The 16678-nt window shown below is 35.2% G+C and overlaps 1 protein-coding gene across 2 annotated transcripts in view; it reads left to right on the plus strand.

The window, feature by feature from the left end:
* Positions 1–264: 264 nt before the first annotated feature.
* The window catches only part of CD36 (CD36 molecule), a 34179-nt gene continuing 17765 nt past the window's right edge, over positions 265–16678 (plus strand). The window contains exons 1-2 of one of the 2 annotated variants that reach the window (XM_053978407.1): positions 265–319; positions 11574–11806. In XM_053978407.1, the coding sequence (XP_053834382.1) occupies positions 11687–11806 (120 nt within the window). In that variant the 5' untranslated portion in view covers positions 265–319; positions 11574–11686. Of the gene's footprint in view, positions 320–8067; positions 8157–11573; positions 11807–16678 lie in introns of those variants that run through there. The other variant, XM_053978406.1, reaches the window with a different exon arrangement.

Here is a 16678-nt window from a genome sequence, read left to right on the forward strand (position 1 = left end):
AGAAAATGGACAAGGAACAAGGACAGAATTTATGGAAAGCAGTAAATTCTGGAGGAGCAGGAAAAAAACCTAGAGGATAATCCAAGGAGGGAGGAGACAAACTAGGGGAGATGCTTGGTGGAGGAGTGACTGCTGAGATGACAGGGTGGAAGGTGAGAGACATACATAGAGCTGGAAGTGGGAGGAGATTCTCGGAGAGGGAAACAGGGGTAAAAGGAAGCACATGTAGAAAGGAAGGCAGAAGTCTGGCAACAAGCGGGAGGCTGCAGCTGTGAAAGGCACACAGGAAGCAATCAACAGGACTCCAAGAAGATCAAAGGTAGAACAGCATTTACAGCATAAGAGGATAGGTCAGAACCTATCCAGATTAATGCAAATTTCAGGAACATTTTTTAATTCTTAACTTTTCCTTGTCACTTACTTTTCTGTCTAACTTTAGAGAAGCAGAAATTTCATCGGCTAAGAGGTTTATGCCATGGAGTGCCCCTTGAGTTACTACATATGGAGTTGTATAGCACCTGTCATAATGACTCACCTCCAGGTCCCTGATAATCCTCTGGGACACCTATTATCTTAAATATGAAAGCACTTGGCAGACAGGCTGATAACTGCTGCTTTTTTGCTGTAACTTTCTGGAAGGATGTCCTCTATAGGCTGTTCAAATAAAAATAATACTGTGCTTAATTATTAATAATTTAATAATTTTTGAAAAGTATCAGCCCTGCTATGCTAAAAGGGTTTAGCAAAGATCCAAAAAGACAGGAGAGGAGGCAATAGCCCTGCCACTTGGCTTAGATTTTATTTAGACAACCAAGTTCTGAAGCAAAGCCTGTGAAAATATTATAGAGTCCCATTAATTTGAACAGCTTTACTCACAGCTGGGATCCCTCACCCTGACCTGTCTCTGTGCTTGGTGTTTTCATGACTGTTTATAAATCCAAGAAAAGTCAATTCACTAAAATTTATAAATACTAAATATACCGATAATCAAATTATTTCACTTGCAATCTTGATAATGTTGCATATATTGCTACTATTTCACTGTTCATTGCAATTGGATATAAATATAATGAAACTTTAACAGCAAAAAATATATTAATAATTTGCCTGTTAAGCATTATCTTGTATATGCAAGTCTATTATATAAGCAACTAAATACATGTATTATTAAAATATGAGCAGAGATATAAAGTTTATGGCTGTATACATTTAATAACTGTGATATAAAAGAATATATGAAAGATACTGTAATAATTACTAATTATGGGAATTTTATAATTATTCATTAGAGGAAAAAAAGCATATTTATGCATTTCTGTGTAGTTTTAAAACTTTAATTTATGTACATATCTATCAATATAAAATAATATATAATGTATAATAAATATGCTGATGTAACATGATTTAATTTGTATATGGGAGTCCTGAGATCAACCCAATAAATATAGCATAATCACATGCTATTTTAGTGATTTATTTTCTTGACAATTGACACAATAGCTGTAATTACTCAGTGATTTTTTTTTAACTTTGCAAAAATATCCTACTCATAAAAAAAAAAAAAAAAGTGTAGTCTGTAGTTGCTTAGTTTGTTTTTTTTTTCTCTCCTCAAGTGAGATTTCAAAAGCATGTATATAATTGGCGCAACCAGGAAAATGATCAGAAATGTAAGGGGTTTGGGTTAAATTACTGTATTTTGCAGCTACTTTTTTTTTTTTTTTCTGTAACTGATAGTTATATGCATATTTCTGTAACATGTTTTCATTTGAAAGAGTAATGCCCTATCTTAGGACTGAAAATTACATTATCTGAGAAGTTCAGGAGATCTTTTAGTTCCCTCACTAATTTACTGCTAGCACACAGAAATCACTGCTAGTACTTTTTCTACTTCTCTGTTCTTCATAATGTTACTATTTCTCAGTATACTGTGATATTACACAATTTTTTCATAATATCTTTAGATCTTCAACTGTTGCCAAGGGATGTCCTGTGGCAAGGGTAATTTTATTTTTCAGTGTTAGGGTTTTTGTTTTTTGTCTGTGTGTGAATTACATTTGATTCTTTTATTGTGGTAATTAAATATCTTCTCAAGAAAAATATGGAGAAAAGGAAAAAAAAAATCCTTTTTTGTATTACAAGAAGTTTTCTCTATTCTAGCCACCAATTCTGATTCCCTAAGTGGAGTTGGCAGTTGCTTCAGAGGTAACTTCAGTCAAACTTTCTGTCATTTGACAGGTCTTCAGTACTTGAGAAGTCACCAAGAAGTTGACCTGAAACTTAGGTCTTCACAATTGGAAAAATCCCCTGTACATATGTTGCTCCTAATTATTACAGAGACAAAATTACAATGTAGCTGGTAGGCAAAAATTAACATAAGGACTACCCAGTCATTCTTCAAAACCACTGACATTGTCTGGGATGATTCATTATGGTGATTATTTCTCAACCAGGTATTGCACTAGTGAAAGATTTTAGAATTACTCCATTATTCTGTGACTTCTGATCTAAGGAGAAGAGTTTTGCAAGAAGTGGAATATATCCAAGTAGGGACAAGATTTATTAAATTTCTCCTGACTTTCAGAAGATGTTTGCTTTAAAATTTTTGTCTCCTGCCATTGGAGCCTCCTCTCTGTGCCCTCCCTGGGTTGTCTAAGACAAATTGTTTTCTCAGTAGCATTACCATATTACATTTCAGGGCCTGACTCACTGCAAATGTCATAGACATAAGGGAGTAACAAAGATTGGGAGGAAGAATCAGGACACCCAAGATAAGAAATTAAGATAGCCAGCCTGACAATAATAGAATTGTAAACACTGATGAGCACCAGGCCATCCAAGATAAGAAGCCAGCTCAGCACAACTCAGAAATAGTCAAATACTAAACATTGAATATATTAGATAAGCAGAACATATAAAAATTAACAGCATATAAAGAGTCCTTATCATTTTTAATTAGGCTGATAGCTTTGTGAATTCATCACACAATACCCATCTTTGTGCAAGTATGAAATAACAAAGCCCTTGGCTCTGTGTGTGATTGGCTCACTGCACACTGAGTGATGAATTATAATTTTTGGGCAACACTTAGGTTTCAGTAACATTAATAGACTCAACTTAATCCTTTCAGTAAAAGATTTTCATAGCCCTTCACTATTTGAGACTCACAAGAAGTCTATGTTTTAATATTACGGTTTCTGTATTGGATTCTGTTTTACTAAGTTCCCTCCTATCTATATTCTGAGTTACTCTGACATGAACCCACAGGAGTGAAAGAATCAGAGTCTGGTCTATCCCTGCTGCTTTTGGGATTTCTTCACCTAATCCCCCTGCTAGAATCACTTGAAAACAAATTTTAAAAGTGATTTGGAGGACTGAGAAAGGCAGCAGCTTATGCATGCCAAAATCAGTAAAGAAGAGCCTAAAATCAATATATCTAGGGGAAAAAAAACTGAAGCAATTGCTGGGTTTTCCATCACCCTTTTTCCCCTTAAAGAGCTTCATTACAGTTTGACAGAGGAACTCATCAGTGGCAGGAGCCAAATATATCACACTGTTTCCAGTGTACTGCTGCCAAGTTGGCTTGAGCCACTGGTATTTTAGGATGTTTTTCCATATAGTCAGGACACATTGGTAACCACAAGGGACAGCACCTTAGGACCTAACACTTAACAGAGCTGGGAAAGCGCCGGCTGGGAGTCTCTGGTGGGTAATGAAGGAGCTACACAGCAGTTTGATAAGTCTTCCAAGCTCTTGTGAAGAGAAATAAGGTATTAATGCATGTTGGGGAGGATATTTTTTACAGGAGGTTGAATAATGCTTAAGTGGTTGGAGTATGACTCAGGGCATGCATTGGCAATCCCTGAAGGCCAACACACCTGCAGTAAAATCTTTGATGTGAGCTGAGCAAAAAAGGTGTAATAACATGTCTGCAATCTTGTCCAAACTTTCCATTAATGCCAGCTGGTAAATATTTTGAAGTTTTCTTCTTGAATTTTCTATTTGTTTCATAACTTGTATGCATTTACCAGAACCTTGTGCAGCTGTTCTGGTACCATCAGTATGATGCACTGATGTGGAGAGGAAATGAAAGACCTTTTTGGGGACTTTGAGTGGAATTGTTCTAACTTTAACATTCTAATAATTAGATGATTAACTTAAGTCCATTGTTTAGATGCTTTGCAGTTAAAGGGGAACCTTTAACATCAGTACCTCTATAAGATATGCACTCCCTGAAACTGTTCAAAAATAAGTAGCTGTGGCATTTTGTGATATGGTTTAGTGAACATGGTGGTACATGGTCAAAGGTTAGAGGTCTTTTCCAGCCCTAATGATTGTACGATTCTATGATTCTATATAGTCTTGTCTAAGAAAAGATTTCAAGTACTTGAGATATGTTCATTCATCTCTAGTGAGAGGAAAGGAAATAAATTTGTCTCTGGATGCCTGCTTTTAGCTGGATAAGTTTATTGGTAACAAATATTTGGAACTAACTTAAACAAGAAAAAAAACAACATGAAACAATACCTTTCTTTTATTTTAGACCTGTATAGATAAGATAGTAAAAGGAACACTGAAACAACTAAGATATCTTTGTTCTTCCTTCTTTTGTGTGAAATGACCTGACTTATAAAACTCTGTTTATCCTGCAGATTTTGGAAAATCAGGTCATACAAAAGAGAGTCACTGTGAGAACAGATGAGACGGAAATAGTGAATATGGAATTTGGGAATGATATTAGTTCTCTACTATTATTTTATAGTTTGTGTGTTTTATATTAATGATCTTTATGTGCAATACCTGAAGATAGGCCACATCCACTCTAGGACGGCTCTTGTGAAGTGGAAGTGCAGTGAATTGTTGAAGTTGGTCTGAGTGGGTAGCTCATGCACTGCTTCTCATGTACTATGTGATGATGTGATACACAGAAGGTTTTAATTTCCTTAGGAAATCAAATTAACTTTAATGAATACAAAATATCTCTCCCTATAAAATAATACCTCATAGTATCTCCAGTACACACAGAGAGGCAGAAGCCTCACCCAGCTGGTGGCATATTGCATATTTTCTTTTTTCTTCTCCCGATGATTCATTTTTACCATTCTCCTTCTCAGCAGAACTAAGGGCACATGTGTGAACACGTGTGTGTTGAATCAGAAAGAACTTATTTGGGGACAGAAGCCACAGGTTCTTTTTTTTTTTTTTTTGTGCGTGTGTACAGTTTGTTTTCTTTTGAGGGGGACAGGTTTAATGATTTAATCTTTCACTACTGAGCAAGGTACAACTCTTCCTGTGGGATTTTCCCACTTCCTGTGAAGAAGCCAGAGGGCTACTGAGTAGTGACAACAGGATTTTCAGTAAAGACAATAGAAACCACATAAAATAATGCTAATAGAATAACCTGGATAAACAATAAATTTGTGCATTAACTTACCATGGAAAGCAGGTTAATATAATTTGTCTCAGAACTAGGGAGAGTACCCAAAATCTTATAGAAAATCGTGCTTTAGATACTGAGAATATTAGCCTAATCTTTTGCCCCAGGGATTGGCATTTTACCTAACAACTACAATGAAGATTTTGTTGGATATTTTTTAACAGTTAATGTCCTTAAGAAGTTCAGAGGGTGCAAAAGTAGAGGCAGGATTTTATTGGAGCTTTATAATTGCTTCTTAATGTCATCTAACATATGCTAACATTTCTACATCTGAAAAAGAATTAATGTTAACACTAGTTTTTATAAGCTTCATGAAGGCAGTTGAAGAAAAATCCTGAGTGTAATAACTGGGAAACACAGGAATATAAACTCATGCTGTGTTTATACTGTATGGCAAAGAATTCCTACAGGAATGCGGGAATATTTATGTAATCATCTTGAAAGTTCAAATTGTATCTATACCATAAAGGTATGAAAGTTCAAATTGTATCTATACCATAAAGGTATGTCTGATAGAATGGATCTTAACATTAAAAAAAAAAAAAAAAAAAAAAAAAAAAAGAAAGAAAGGAAAGGGAGACTACCTATTTAGGAGTCTGAAGGCATATAGGAAAGCACCCCAAAGAAAGTGTTTTCCAAAGGGCCCACTATGAGATATGTACAAAAACTGTGAATAACCCTCATCTCTTCAGCATTTTCTTGTCAGTAGTATGTTTACTCCAGAAAATGTATGTGGACTTCATTTGGAAATAACAATATCACTTCCCATTTTCTGCTTCCTGTAGTTTTCTGTCTTCCTCAGGCATGTGAATGTCATTTACTCTGTTTCTTCTTTTTGACAACTTTTCCTTGTGGGGCAGTTTGTTTGTGGATGCACTATTGGGGACTGTCATGAAAAACACAGCTGTTTGTTTTTTGTGTCCTCCTTCTGTTGCTGTGTGTCTCTGCTTTCTCCTCTGCAACCTTTGAACTCTCATATGAAGTCAGAGGACGTAGGACCATTAAATACTTGTGGTTTGTTTTAGTTTGTTTTTAAGAAACAGAAATGACTGACATCCAAAAGTTTACAGCTTCCCTTCCAGATTCCCATCCTTTTAGCTGGTTTTTGCAGTTGAACCAGGCAGTCCTCATTTCACTCCTCATTTCACTGCCAAGCACTGCTGCTGGAAGAGATTTTGCTTGTGCAGGATGACAGTAGGATACTGTAAATCATAACATTAGATGGTACAACTGAGCATGCATATGTTGAAAACTGAACATCATTACGTCGACAGTAGCAGATTCCAACAAAAAATCCCAGTAGATATTTTCCTCATGAAGGGTGCACACTGACTCCCACACACTGCAAACAGAGAAAATGAGCATGGTAGGGAACCTCTCCACAGGCAGCAGTGATCCCAAACAAGAGCATCCTCAGGAGACCATCCAAGGAGGACACATACAATAGAAACAATTAATGACAAGAAAAGTAGTTCATGGCAAGCACAGTGTGGAGGACTGCTTAACTTTCAGCAGTTAAACATTCCTCTTTAATCTGAAAATAGAGGAAAACAAAATTTCTGCATTTTTCAAGGATGAGAAGCTGGAGTTATTCAGGGTCATGAGCTTGCCCTGGCAGCAAGCCTTGTACTGAAAACTGCACAAAAAGTTGTTTTCAAAGACTTTCAGTCTTGCCTTCGCTACTAGGAGGTAAAAACCTCACATTTATTAATTTTCATCCACCTTAGATTTACTTAGCAGAAATAGATTAGTAAAAGGCAGATTTTCCCACAAAAGCTAAGCTTCCAAGTAGAGCAACATAAAATAACAGAACAGCAGTCAGTCAAAACAGATAGAAAATACTAAACCTGTGAATTGCAAACTATTCAGTGCTGTTCCATGAAAGTCTGGACCTAAGAATCTATTTTTAGGAATACTTTTTCTATTTTTAGGAATATTTTTTCTGTCTCATAATTAATCCAAATAAAAGTAATTTTCTCTTTCTGCTGCCAGAAGAATCTTTTAAAACAATCCATTCATTGAATTCCCCTGAGATAAAGAGGTATTTATAAAATATCTCTGCAAAACTTGTCAAACTGTTATTATTTAGTAGTAGACATTGTGATGGAGTAACACATTGATTGATAGAGAGGTTAGTGTGAAAATAAATGTTTTTTAGATACATTCAGAAAAAGAAGCTTTTGGGATGATGTTCATTGAACTTCGAGTAAAATAGGAGGAGCCTTAGCACTTGGCAAGGAAACATTGTATCTGATACCTGAAAAAAAATCCTATTCAAAATATTCTGAATTTTCCTGATTTTTCTTAATTGAAAATACACTATCATGATGAGTAAAATGCAAATATGCAGATATGAAAGAAGAAGTGACCAGAAACCAAGTAAGTGAGTTACCCTTTTGTCTCCTTGACCTTTGACTCACTTGGATCAAACTTGGATAAAGATTGCAGTTGCTAAGTATGCTACCACGAGATGTAGGTAGTGGCTCTTAGTCAGGCTGCAAAAATAAACCCTTCCCCCAGGAGAAGTACAACTTAACTTTTTCTTCTTGCAAAAAAGATAAAGAGGGAACTGACGTCTCTTGGAATATATAAACACTCCCTCCCAGTTCACAGCCTATGTGCTTCGTGGGGAGGTTTAGCTTCTTGTCTGCTGGTAACTTGATGCAAGTCATGTGCTAAGTACTTGTGTGTTCAGCTGAAAAATCAGTCTCCCCTATTCAAGGTGAGTCATATGCTACAACATTTAAAATCAAAGAGTTTTCCTCACGAGCATTTTTAAGGTCAGTTGGGTGGAAGATCTTGAAATATTTATTTTTAATGCAAAATAAAATGGAAGGATTTTACAAAGCTGCTTGCAACAAAAAGTGACATTTTACATGGATTAGTGAAATGCTTTGTTACTATGATAACAGCAGTGTTTTATGTTCAGTATGGCTGGCTTTCCCAATTGCATTCTGTCTTGTGTTATTTAATATTCTTGAAAATACATGGAGTCATGTGAATTTTTTAAAAAATGCATATTTTAAAGAAAATTTTCTAGCATTCACTATTCAGTTAAAAACCTTGAAACTATAATTTCAAAGAACATCAAATATATAATGAGATTATTTGTATTGTATAAGGGCTTGCTTTAAGCTGACATGTACAGAACTCTAACTTAAATAGCAAAGAAAGAATTTAATAACATTTTTCATCTTTCTTTCCATACAGTTGCTTATAAATTGTCTTTCAGAGATTTGAATGGACCATTTTCATTGTTATTAATTAATATTCTGTTAAGGATCTTTGAAACAATATTAAAAAGTACATACCAAGCACTCTAGAATGGGGTGAATAATCATATTAATCCTGTAGTCAAATCGGAGTCTAAATGATACAATAGCCTCATAAACCACAGCTAATTTTGTTATGGCATTTTCTTTTCTGCTTAAGGTATATAATTTTCACTTGAATATAAATTCCCAGAAAGTGCATTTTTATTTGAAATTTCTACCTTAATCTTCATATTTTAAATTCAGTTCTGATAGATGAGAATAGTGTGTTGACTTCTATATGAATTGAGTGTTATGGTGTGAGTGCTCTTCAGTCACAGTTGTGTAATTTATAATTTGAATTGCATAAATTGGGATGTCTAGACTGCTATTGCATTGTTTTTGGTGGGAGAAGGGTGAATATTTTTCAATTTGCAGAAGCTTGGAATAGACACAAGTTGTTAGCAGTCACTTGCTTTCTAGTTGTTTATTGTTAGTGCTCATGAGAGATGCCTAGTCTGACAAAAACAAAATAAAATCACTGGAAAAGCTTGTAGAAACTTAGGTGGAAATGTATTTTGGTGGAAAGTGTATAACTGGAATTTGAAAATCTTCAGTATGTAAGTCAAGAAAAAAATTCTGATGATATCTAAAAGACCCTCTTAAACATTTCTGAAACAACTAATACAACTAATTTTCATTTTAAATTTTAAAATGCATGTTTCCACACTGAAAAAAAAAAAAATCTGCTTGTACTGGGGGAAAAATCAAGTGGAGTTAGGAACTTTTCAGAATTTAATTGAGGATGTCTGCTCTTCCTTAGATTTGCTACAATATGTAACACCAATCAGATTTTCAAAAGCCCACACCACCTACCCAATTAGTTGCCTTTTACCGTTCTGTCTTTGCCAAGCTGAAGATCCTGATCCCAGCCTAGCTACAACGATGCCAGATTTGGTCCTAGTGATTTTCACTTCAAAGTTCCTCAAGTCCAATAAATTTCTGACTTAAATATGCTTTGAAATTTGTGATTGAACACATCCACTACATCAAAAAGCCTTTAATGGCTTTGGAGTGGGAACCACATGGCATGACCTGGTGGCAGGTGGACGGACAGGCTGACTTTTATAGTAAGGATAGTAGGGATATTTTCTCAAGACCATTGTCTTGAGACTCAAGACCAACAGTCTTTTGGTCATTCTGCTTGAAGATATCCAAGGAGAAATTCTTAACATACCAAATGATCTCAAATGTACAGAAATAGACATTATTAAAGGCGAGGGAGCCATAACCTGCTGCTAGTACAAGAGCAGGCAGAAGGTGGGTTTCCAATGCAGTTAGAGGGAGGTGTCTAGTGCCAGGTAGAGATGTGACATAACTGTGAGTTTGGGATGACAAGGGAGGACACATCAGTGGCCTGCTGACCATGGTACCTAATCAGTTACGCCATGTTGTACATCCTTTATGTGATAAAAGGATCACATAACTGATTAAGGAAAGAGAACACACACGGTTCCTATAGCTGCTTTACTATTTAGAAATTAATGAAGTCCTTCTCGTTCTTTATCCTCATTAGCAAACTGGTTGTGTTGTTCTTCCACTTCATCTTTCTGTTTTCCTTCTCTCTGTGTTTGACCTTGAATTCATAATAAACTCTTGAAGCTGAAAATGTAATTAACTATTACCTGCTTTAAAAATGATTTAGAGATGTTCACAACATGCCAACAGAAATTAGTAAGAATAAAAAGGACATGGACAGTGACATCTAAAACAGAAAAGGGCAGATTTTCTGTTAACTGGAGATCTAAAGCAAATAACCAACTTGCAAATTCTGTGTATTTGATTAATTCATAATGAAAAAGAATAAATTGCAAATTAGGCAGCTCTTTGGCTCAATTATTCATAAACAATAAAAATTCTGAAAAAATATCACGGGGACCTTATATTTTACCACTTCAGCATTAGTGTGTTTCTGATTTTCTTTACAACCCCTTTCACTAGGGACCAGTTTGTATGACATATTAACATATATTACTAGCAAATCTTATTTTCCAGTGACTGATCACAGACATATTTCTTCTGAGACTGAATAATCTTGAAATTACTTCTTTCAAAGATCAAGCTCTAGTCTTGCTTTAAAAACTCTGATGTTCCATAAGGCAATTGGGATTGATGAAATTTGCTGGTGCTAAGAATGCAGCTCCAAAAGAAAAATCCATGGTGCCTTTGTCGTGAAGTTGCTGAAACAAAGTTCTACCTGTGCAGTAGAGGACTGATAGAGGCTTCTTGTGGGTGCCTGCCTTTAGAGGCTGCTTTTTCCACTCAGGTGCTGATGGAGGGGCCTTGAGGACTTTCTTACTGGCACAATGCAGAAACGGGCAGGGGAGCTCGTGCCAGAGCAGTGTAACTCCTGCTTCTGCCTGAAGTGGGAGCCATGGGCATGGCAGGCTGAGATAAAAGCAGAGCTATCTGTAGCCTCCTTCTTTGGCAGAGGGAGATTTAAAGATATCTACATCAGGAAGAATGTCATATGCATAATAACAATAACAGCTTGCCCTAATGCAACAGAGCTAAAAAAAAAAAAAAAAAAAAAAAGAAAGAAAAAAAAAGAAAAAAGACCAATGAAAAAAACTAATCGGTTTGTTTAGGCAACTGGAATGAAGAAAGATAATCATATATAATAAGCAATTGGCAATAAACCAAAAGTACCTGCAAGTTTGTTGGTTTGTTTAGTTTGTTTTTTGGGGTTTTTTTTTGTTTTTTTTGCCAGCGGCTGGCTGCTGGCTGGCTGTTTTTGTCTTGTTATCTCCGTACCTGCTTCATGTCATGTACTTTGTACTTCGAGCTTTGCAATTTTATTTTTGTTCACTTTCTGCTTATATTATCAGCTTCTCTGAGGAAGATCAGTGCGTCTGTTGGGACCAGGAAGAGAGGAAAAACATCAAGCCTTACAGCAAGGATATTTGTACACTGTTTACCTGTACCCTAACAAAAAAGAAGAATGGGCTGTAACAGAAACTGTGGGCTCCTCACTGGGGCCATCATCAGTGCCGTACTGGCTATCTTCGGAGGAGTTCTAATACCAGTTGGAGATAATCTTATAGGCAAAGCAGTACAAAAGGTACTTTTTTTTTTTTTTTTCCAACCCCCAGGGCATAAGGTTTGTGGTTATTGAATGTTCATTATTTTTAAATCTTATGTTCTGGTTCTGTTTATTTACTTTCTTTTTTTTTTTTTTTTTTCTTTGTTAAACATAGTTTTTATAAATTAGGTGTTCCAAACTTCCCTGGAAATACATGCAACAGCAACATTTTAAAAGTTATATTCATTATATTTCCACATTTACTTGTTTGCTCTCTCTTGTGCTTCACATTAGAAGCTAAAAGTTATGGTGTTTTCAGAATGAAATTTAGAAGTAAGTGGGTTTTGTTTTTATTGTATTTATGATTTTTTCATGTTTCTTTATTTTTCCTTTTTTAAAATTTTATTTTTCCTTTTTTTTTTAAATTTTATTTTCATACTTTGGTACTCACTATATTTAGTTATATTTATATACTGCAAACAATCTAAACAGTCTTCTGCTGCAGAATCTAATCCTACACTTTGTGGATTCACCTCACATTCTGTGATTGTATGATCCAAGTCGATGCTCTCCACATGACTGGAGGATCTAATAAAATGAATCTCTCCATTTTGAGTGTGAAGAGATTGAAGTAGAATGTTTTAGACCTGGAAGACGCAGGTTTTTTTATGATTTTTAGATTATTTTCTGTCCCTAAAATCTAGATTTTTTATGTAATGAAAACAGAAAAAAAAATTAATTTGTTAGATCTTTGCTGAAAAGTGTACATAACTGGGGGTTAAAATAATGGAGTAATGTGGAATGGAATGCCCTGGCATGTCCACTATGGTGACATGAAATCTCCCTGGAGTCGCTGCATCCGAGGTTGGTTCTCTGATGGTTAAAAATCTGAAAATCTTAAGATCTTTGGCTATTGCTTAGTCCTGCTGCTTATCTGCTGTGGTGCTGGACTGTGGAAATCTTGGAGACACTTATCCAAAGGCTCTTCTGGAAGAGTAGCTTTAACCCAGTAGCTGTTGTAGTCAGTTGAGGAGGTGGATACATGAAATGTCAGGAAATGTTGAACTATCACTGTTGAACAGGGCCTGTTGAGGCCCTGGCTATATTATAGTATCATTAAAAAAAAAAAAAAAAATTGAAAAAAATGGGTCCTTTAAAAGATCTTAATATTTTTTCAGGCAGTCCATTGAGAACCAACCTGTAGAGGAATTTTCCAATTTTTATTGTATTTTTCAAGAATTTGAAGAATTTTAAAGTCTATAAAGAATAAAAAAAAAAAAACTCACTAGATAATGTCTCAACCACCTTGCAAATTTTACAATAAAGTCACAAACAATTTTAATTGTTTACTATATTGAGGAAATGATGGGTTTTCTAAAAAGCACAAAAATTTAAAAATTTATATCTCCTTATATCGAGTACTTACTTAAATTAATCCTGAGTGTTGTCTCATACCATTCAATATTTTGAAAGCAAATTACTAATAGTGGCAGTGTTATGTGTTCATCCACTTACTAACAGTAATGAACCAGCATGGTTTGCAAATGTCTACATACTCAATTATACCTGCATGAGTCTGTAGTGGTAAAGCATTAGAGGGAGTAATTTTCCCCTCAAACACTTTTTAATTTTCTTCATTGTGATCATGTCTCAGATGTTTGTACCTATTTCAAGGCAGCTTGTTTGATGTGTATATATATAAAAAATGTACTGGTAATTACATAAAACATAAAAGAGTACATTTGTACTTAAGTAAATGGATATGTTTTTTTCCTAAACACAAGTCATGCCAGACTATTGTCTTTCTGTTTAATGTGCTGACTACTCAGTGACACCATAAGACTTTGAGCCAATTCCATTTCAGACAAGATGGGCCCAGGTACAACAGCTGAAATGTGTGATCAGTTCAGCAGATGCTCCAGAGGGACTTGAATTTAATTAATTCTTATTTTGCTGTGTTGATGAAAGGTCTGTTAATAAAAACAAATTTGTTATTCATTGCAGTTATATTTAAGATAATATAGAGCTGACTGCAAAGGAAACAGATCTGCCAAGCAGAGAGTGTTCAAAATACATTTTTTTTTTGAAATATTTAACTTTTGGAAATGTAATTTTTATGAAAAAACCTTTAGTAGAAACAGATCAGCCTCCGTGACAAATTTGTTTGGAATTTCTTAAGAATAGTGACTGTAGGACAGGAAAAGAGCAATGAGTGAAATGTTCTTTCAGGTATGGTCTGTAAGCATTTATATGAGCAGATTGCCTAGGGAAGTGTTGTAGCCACCAGCCCTGGAAGTGTTCAAAAAATTAGTAGATATGGCACTTCAAGCTGTGGTTTAGTGAGCACTGCAGTCAAATGGGATGATCTTGGAAGTCTTTTCCAGCCTTATGGAATCTATGTTATTTCCATTTATACTCATATGAGGAAAAATATAAAAGATGTCCTTACCAACTGGGTGAAAACAAAACTCAACATGCCATATTTCTAATGAAAGGTAAAAACTGTTTCAGACACAACCAGTAAAGGCAAAATCTTCTCTTAAATTCTTGACAGTCAAAGCTTGAAAAAAGACCCCTAGGTTTTCCTCTGACTATCCTATCTCAGAATAAATTCTTGTCTATTGCACAGTACTAGGACCAATTCTATATTTTTGGAGGAAATGTATGTTGCTATAAAATGTTATTGGTGGATTAGAATAACAAATGTTGAATTGTTTTAGGACACTCCGTACTATAGCAAGACAAATTGCCCTAAGTTAACTTGTTATCAAGGTTTAGTCAAATAACTTTATTGTCAATTTACTCTAAAGCAAGATGAATGAAGTCTAGATGAACTTCTTAGCATCTCCCAATGAATTGGAGGAACTTTAATTTCAAAAATTGATACAATCAATAGTTTTGTTTATCCTTTTCTGCTAGCAGCAGTAGTCTAACCATGCTTCTTTTAAGCTTCCCTTAAGCACACATTTTTACACTTTACCAGCCTCATATCTCCTTTATTGCAGTCATTGGGAGATTAGCTGGGGTAAATACGGCAGGGTTTATTGTGCTGGGAGGTTGCAAACTGTTTTTGAAGCAAAATGAAAGCATCTGCAAGTGTACAAAAAATCTCAAATGCCCTTAGGAATTGGACAGAGACTCTGAGTCTTTTGGCTGTTATCTCCTAGTGAGTGGGTACTGTGCTCCACCCACGAGCAGTCCATGAGTGGACAAACCAAACAAAGTCCATGTCACATAAAACACCCAGATGTCACATCTTAATTTGTTCCAATTTATTATCAGACATCTGTGCTTCAAATCAGAATACATGGTATGTTTCCTAGCCCCAGCCTGCTTTACCTGTGTCTCCAAAAAATTTGGATGAGTTGTTTCAACTCTAACCATCAACAGAGGACAGAGTTTAAAAACAAATTATATATATGTATGTATATGTATAGATATATATGTATGTGTATATGTATATATATATAGATATATGTTCTGAATTATTTTCAAGGGTCTTTAAAGAAACTGTCACTTGAAGAGCGCACTCAAAATGACACCAGCAGCAGCAACACCTTGGCAGGGATCCACAAAAGGAGATTAGTGCTAAACTATTTTGGCTCTGATACTATTCATGGAAAGGTGCCTTTGATTTCAGGACCAAAGGGCAGAAGTCCTGTCCTAATTTCTACGAACACTGAATCTGTCCAGAGGGTAGAGAACTTTCCATTAAGGTCTTAGGGGTTTAGAAAATTGATCTTAGTAGAGTTATGAGTGAAACATGGACGTTTCAGAGTTCTCTACAAAGAAATACTTTGCTTGAGATTATAAAAATGCACATTTTTAACTGACTCAACACATTTCAGTTGAACATTATAATGTCTGTTGTCCTTAATACTAGATAAAATCATGTCACAAATTAAAAAAAAAAAAAAAAAGAAGAAGAAGAAAGGAAAGGAGTATTCAAAACAACAAATCAGAAAGACTTTATCTGATATTTTTGGAAAAAGATATGACACGGCTCAATTTCTACTTTATGCCTTTCCCTCCTTAAAACAATATTATCTTTTTAGGCAAAAGTCCCATCGCTTCAGTTATGGGGTTTTTTCCCAGCTAGGTTTAACCACTCAAAGCTATTGGTAGTGGATTCATTTGCTAGAAAAAATCTTTATCACCACTTCTCTAAGATTTTCTGCTTTCTACCTGAGTGCATATGCTCAGGAGCTGAACAGAAGCCACATAATAATACTTAATATATTTAACTCCTGATGAATTGATAATACAGAAGGGTGAATGACTTGCCACAATGCCTCAGTTTTGACTGGGTTAGTCTCAGTTATTTTTAGGAATAAGGCCTTCAACTGTAGCTATTATTAAGTTTATTCATTTGTCTCTACATATCTGTGATCTGTGATTGGCCAGATTATATCTCCTCAGCTACTGGAGGCATTGGAAACACCTCTAAATTAAAAATGTCTTTGTGGCATTCATATGCCTTCTTTATACAAACTAATGAAGCTAAAGGAACTGCTGGCTCTCAGCAGAACACAAATGATCTAACCACACATATTCCCACACTACCAATTTTAAGCTTTATTGAGTCCCAGAATTCTGTTACCAAGGACTGAAAAGAAAAAAAAGTTATGATCCAAAAAAGCGTGAGTAGAAAGGCTAGTAATAAGCTAATAATCATCATTTAACAAGTAATAAGAGTCATTCTTCCAGCTGCAAAATGGGAGAAGATTATTTGCTTTTCTTGAGCTTTACTTTTTTCAGTTTTACAGAATTGTATGGTTTGTTTCCTCCAGTTTATGTAGGTAGCGTAACATACACAATTTTGTTACAGTCCAAAGTACTTGTGACACTTCGCAGTTCCCTGAAAATGGTATCTTTTGTCCATCTGGCCAGATTCTTTGTCAAGACAGAAAC

Source organism: Vidua macroura, chromosome 5, assembly GCF_024509145.1.
Source record: "Vidua macroura isolate BioBank_ID:100142 chromosome 5, ASM2450914v1, whole genome shotgun sequence".
In the NCBI taxonomy this organism is placed as follows: domain Eukaryota; kingdom Metazoa; phylum Chordata; class Aves; order Passeriformes; family Viduidae; genus Vidua; species Vidua macroura.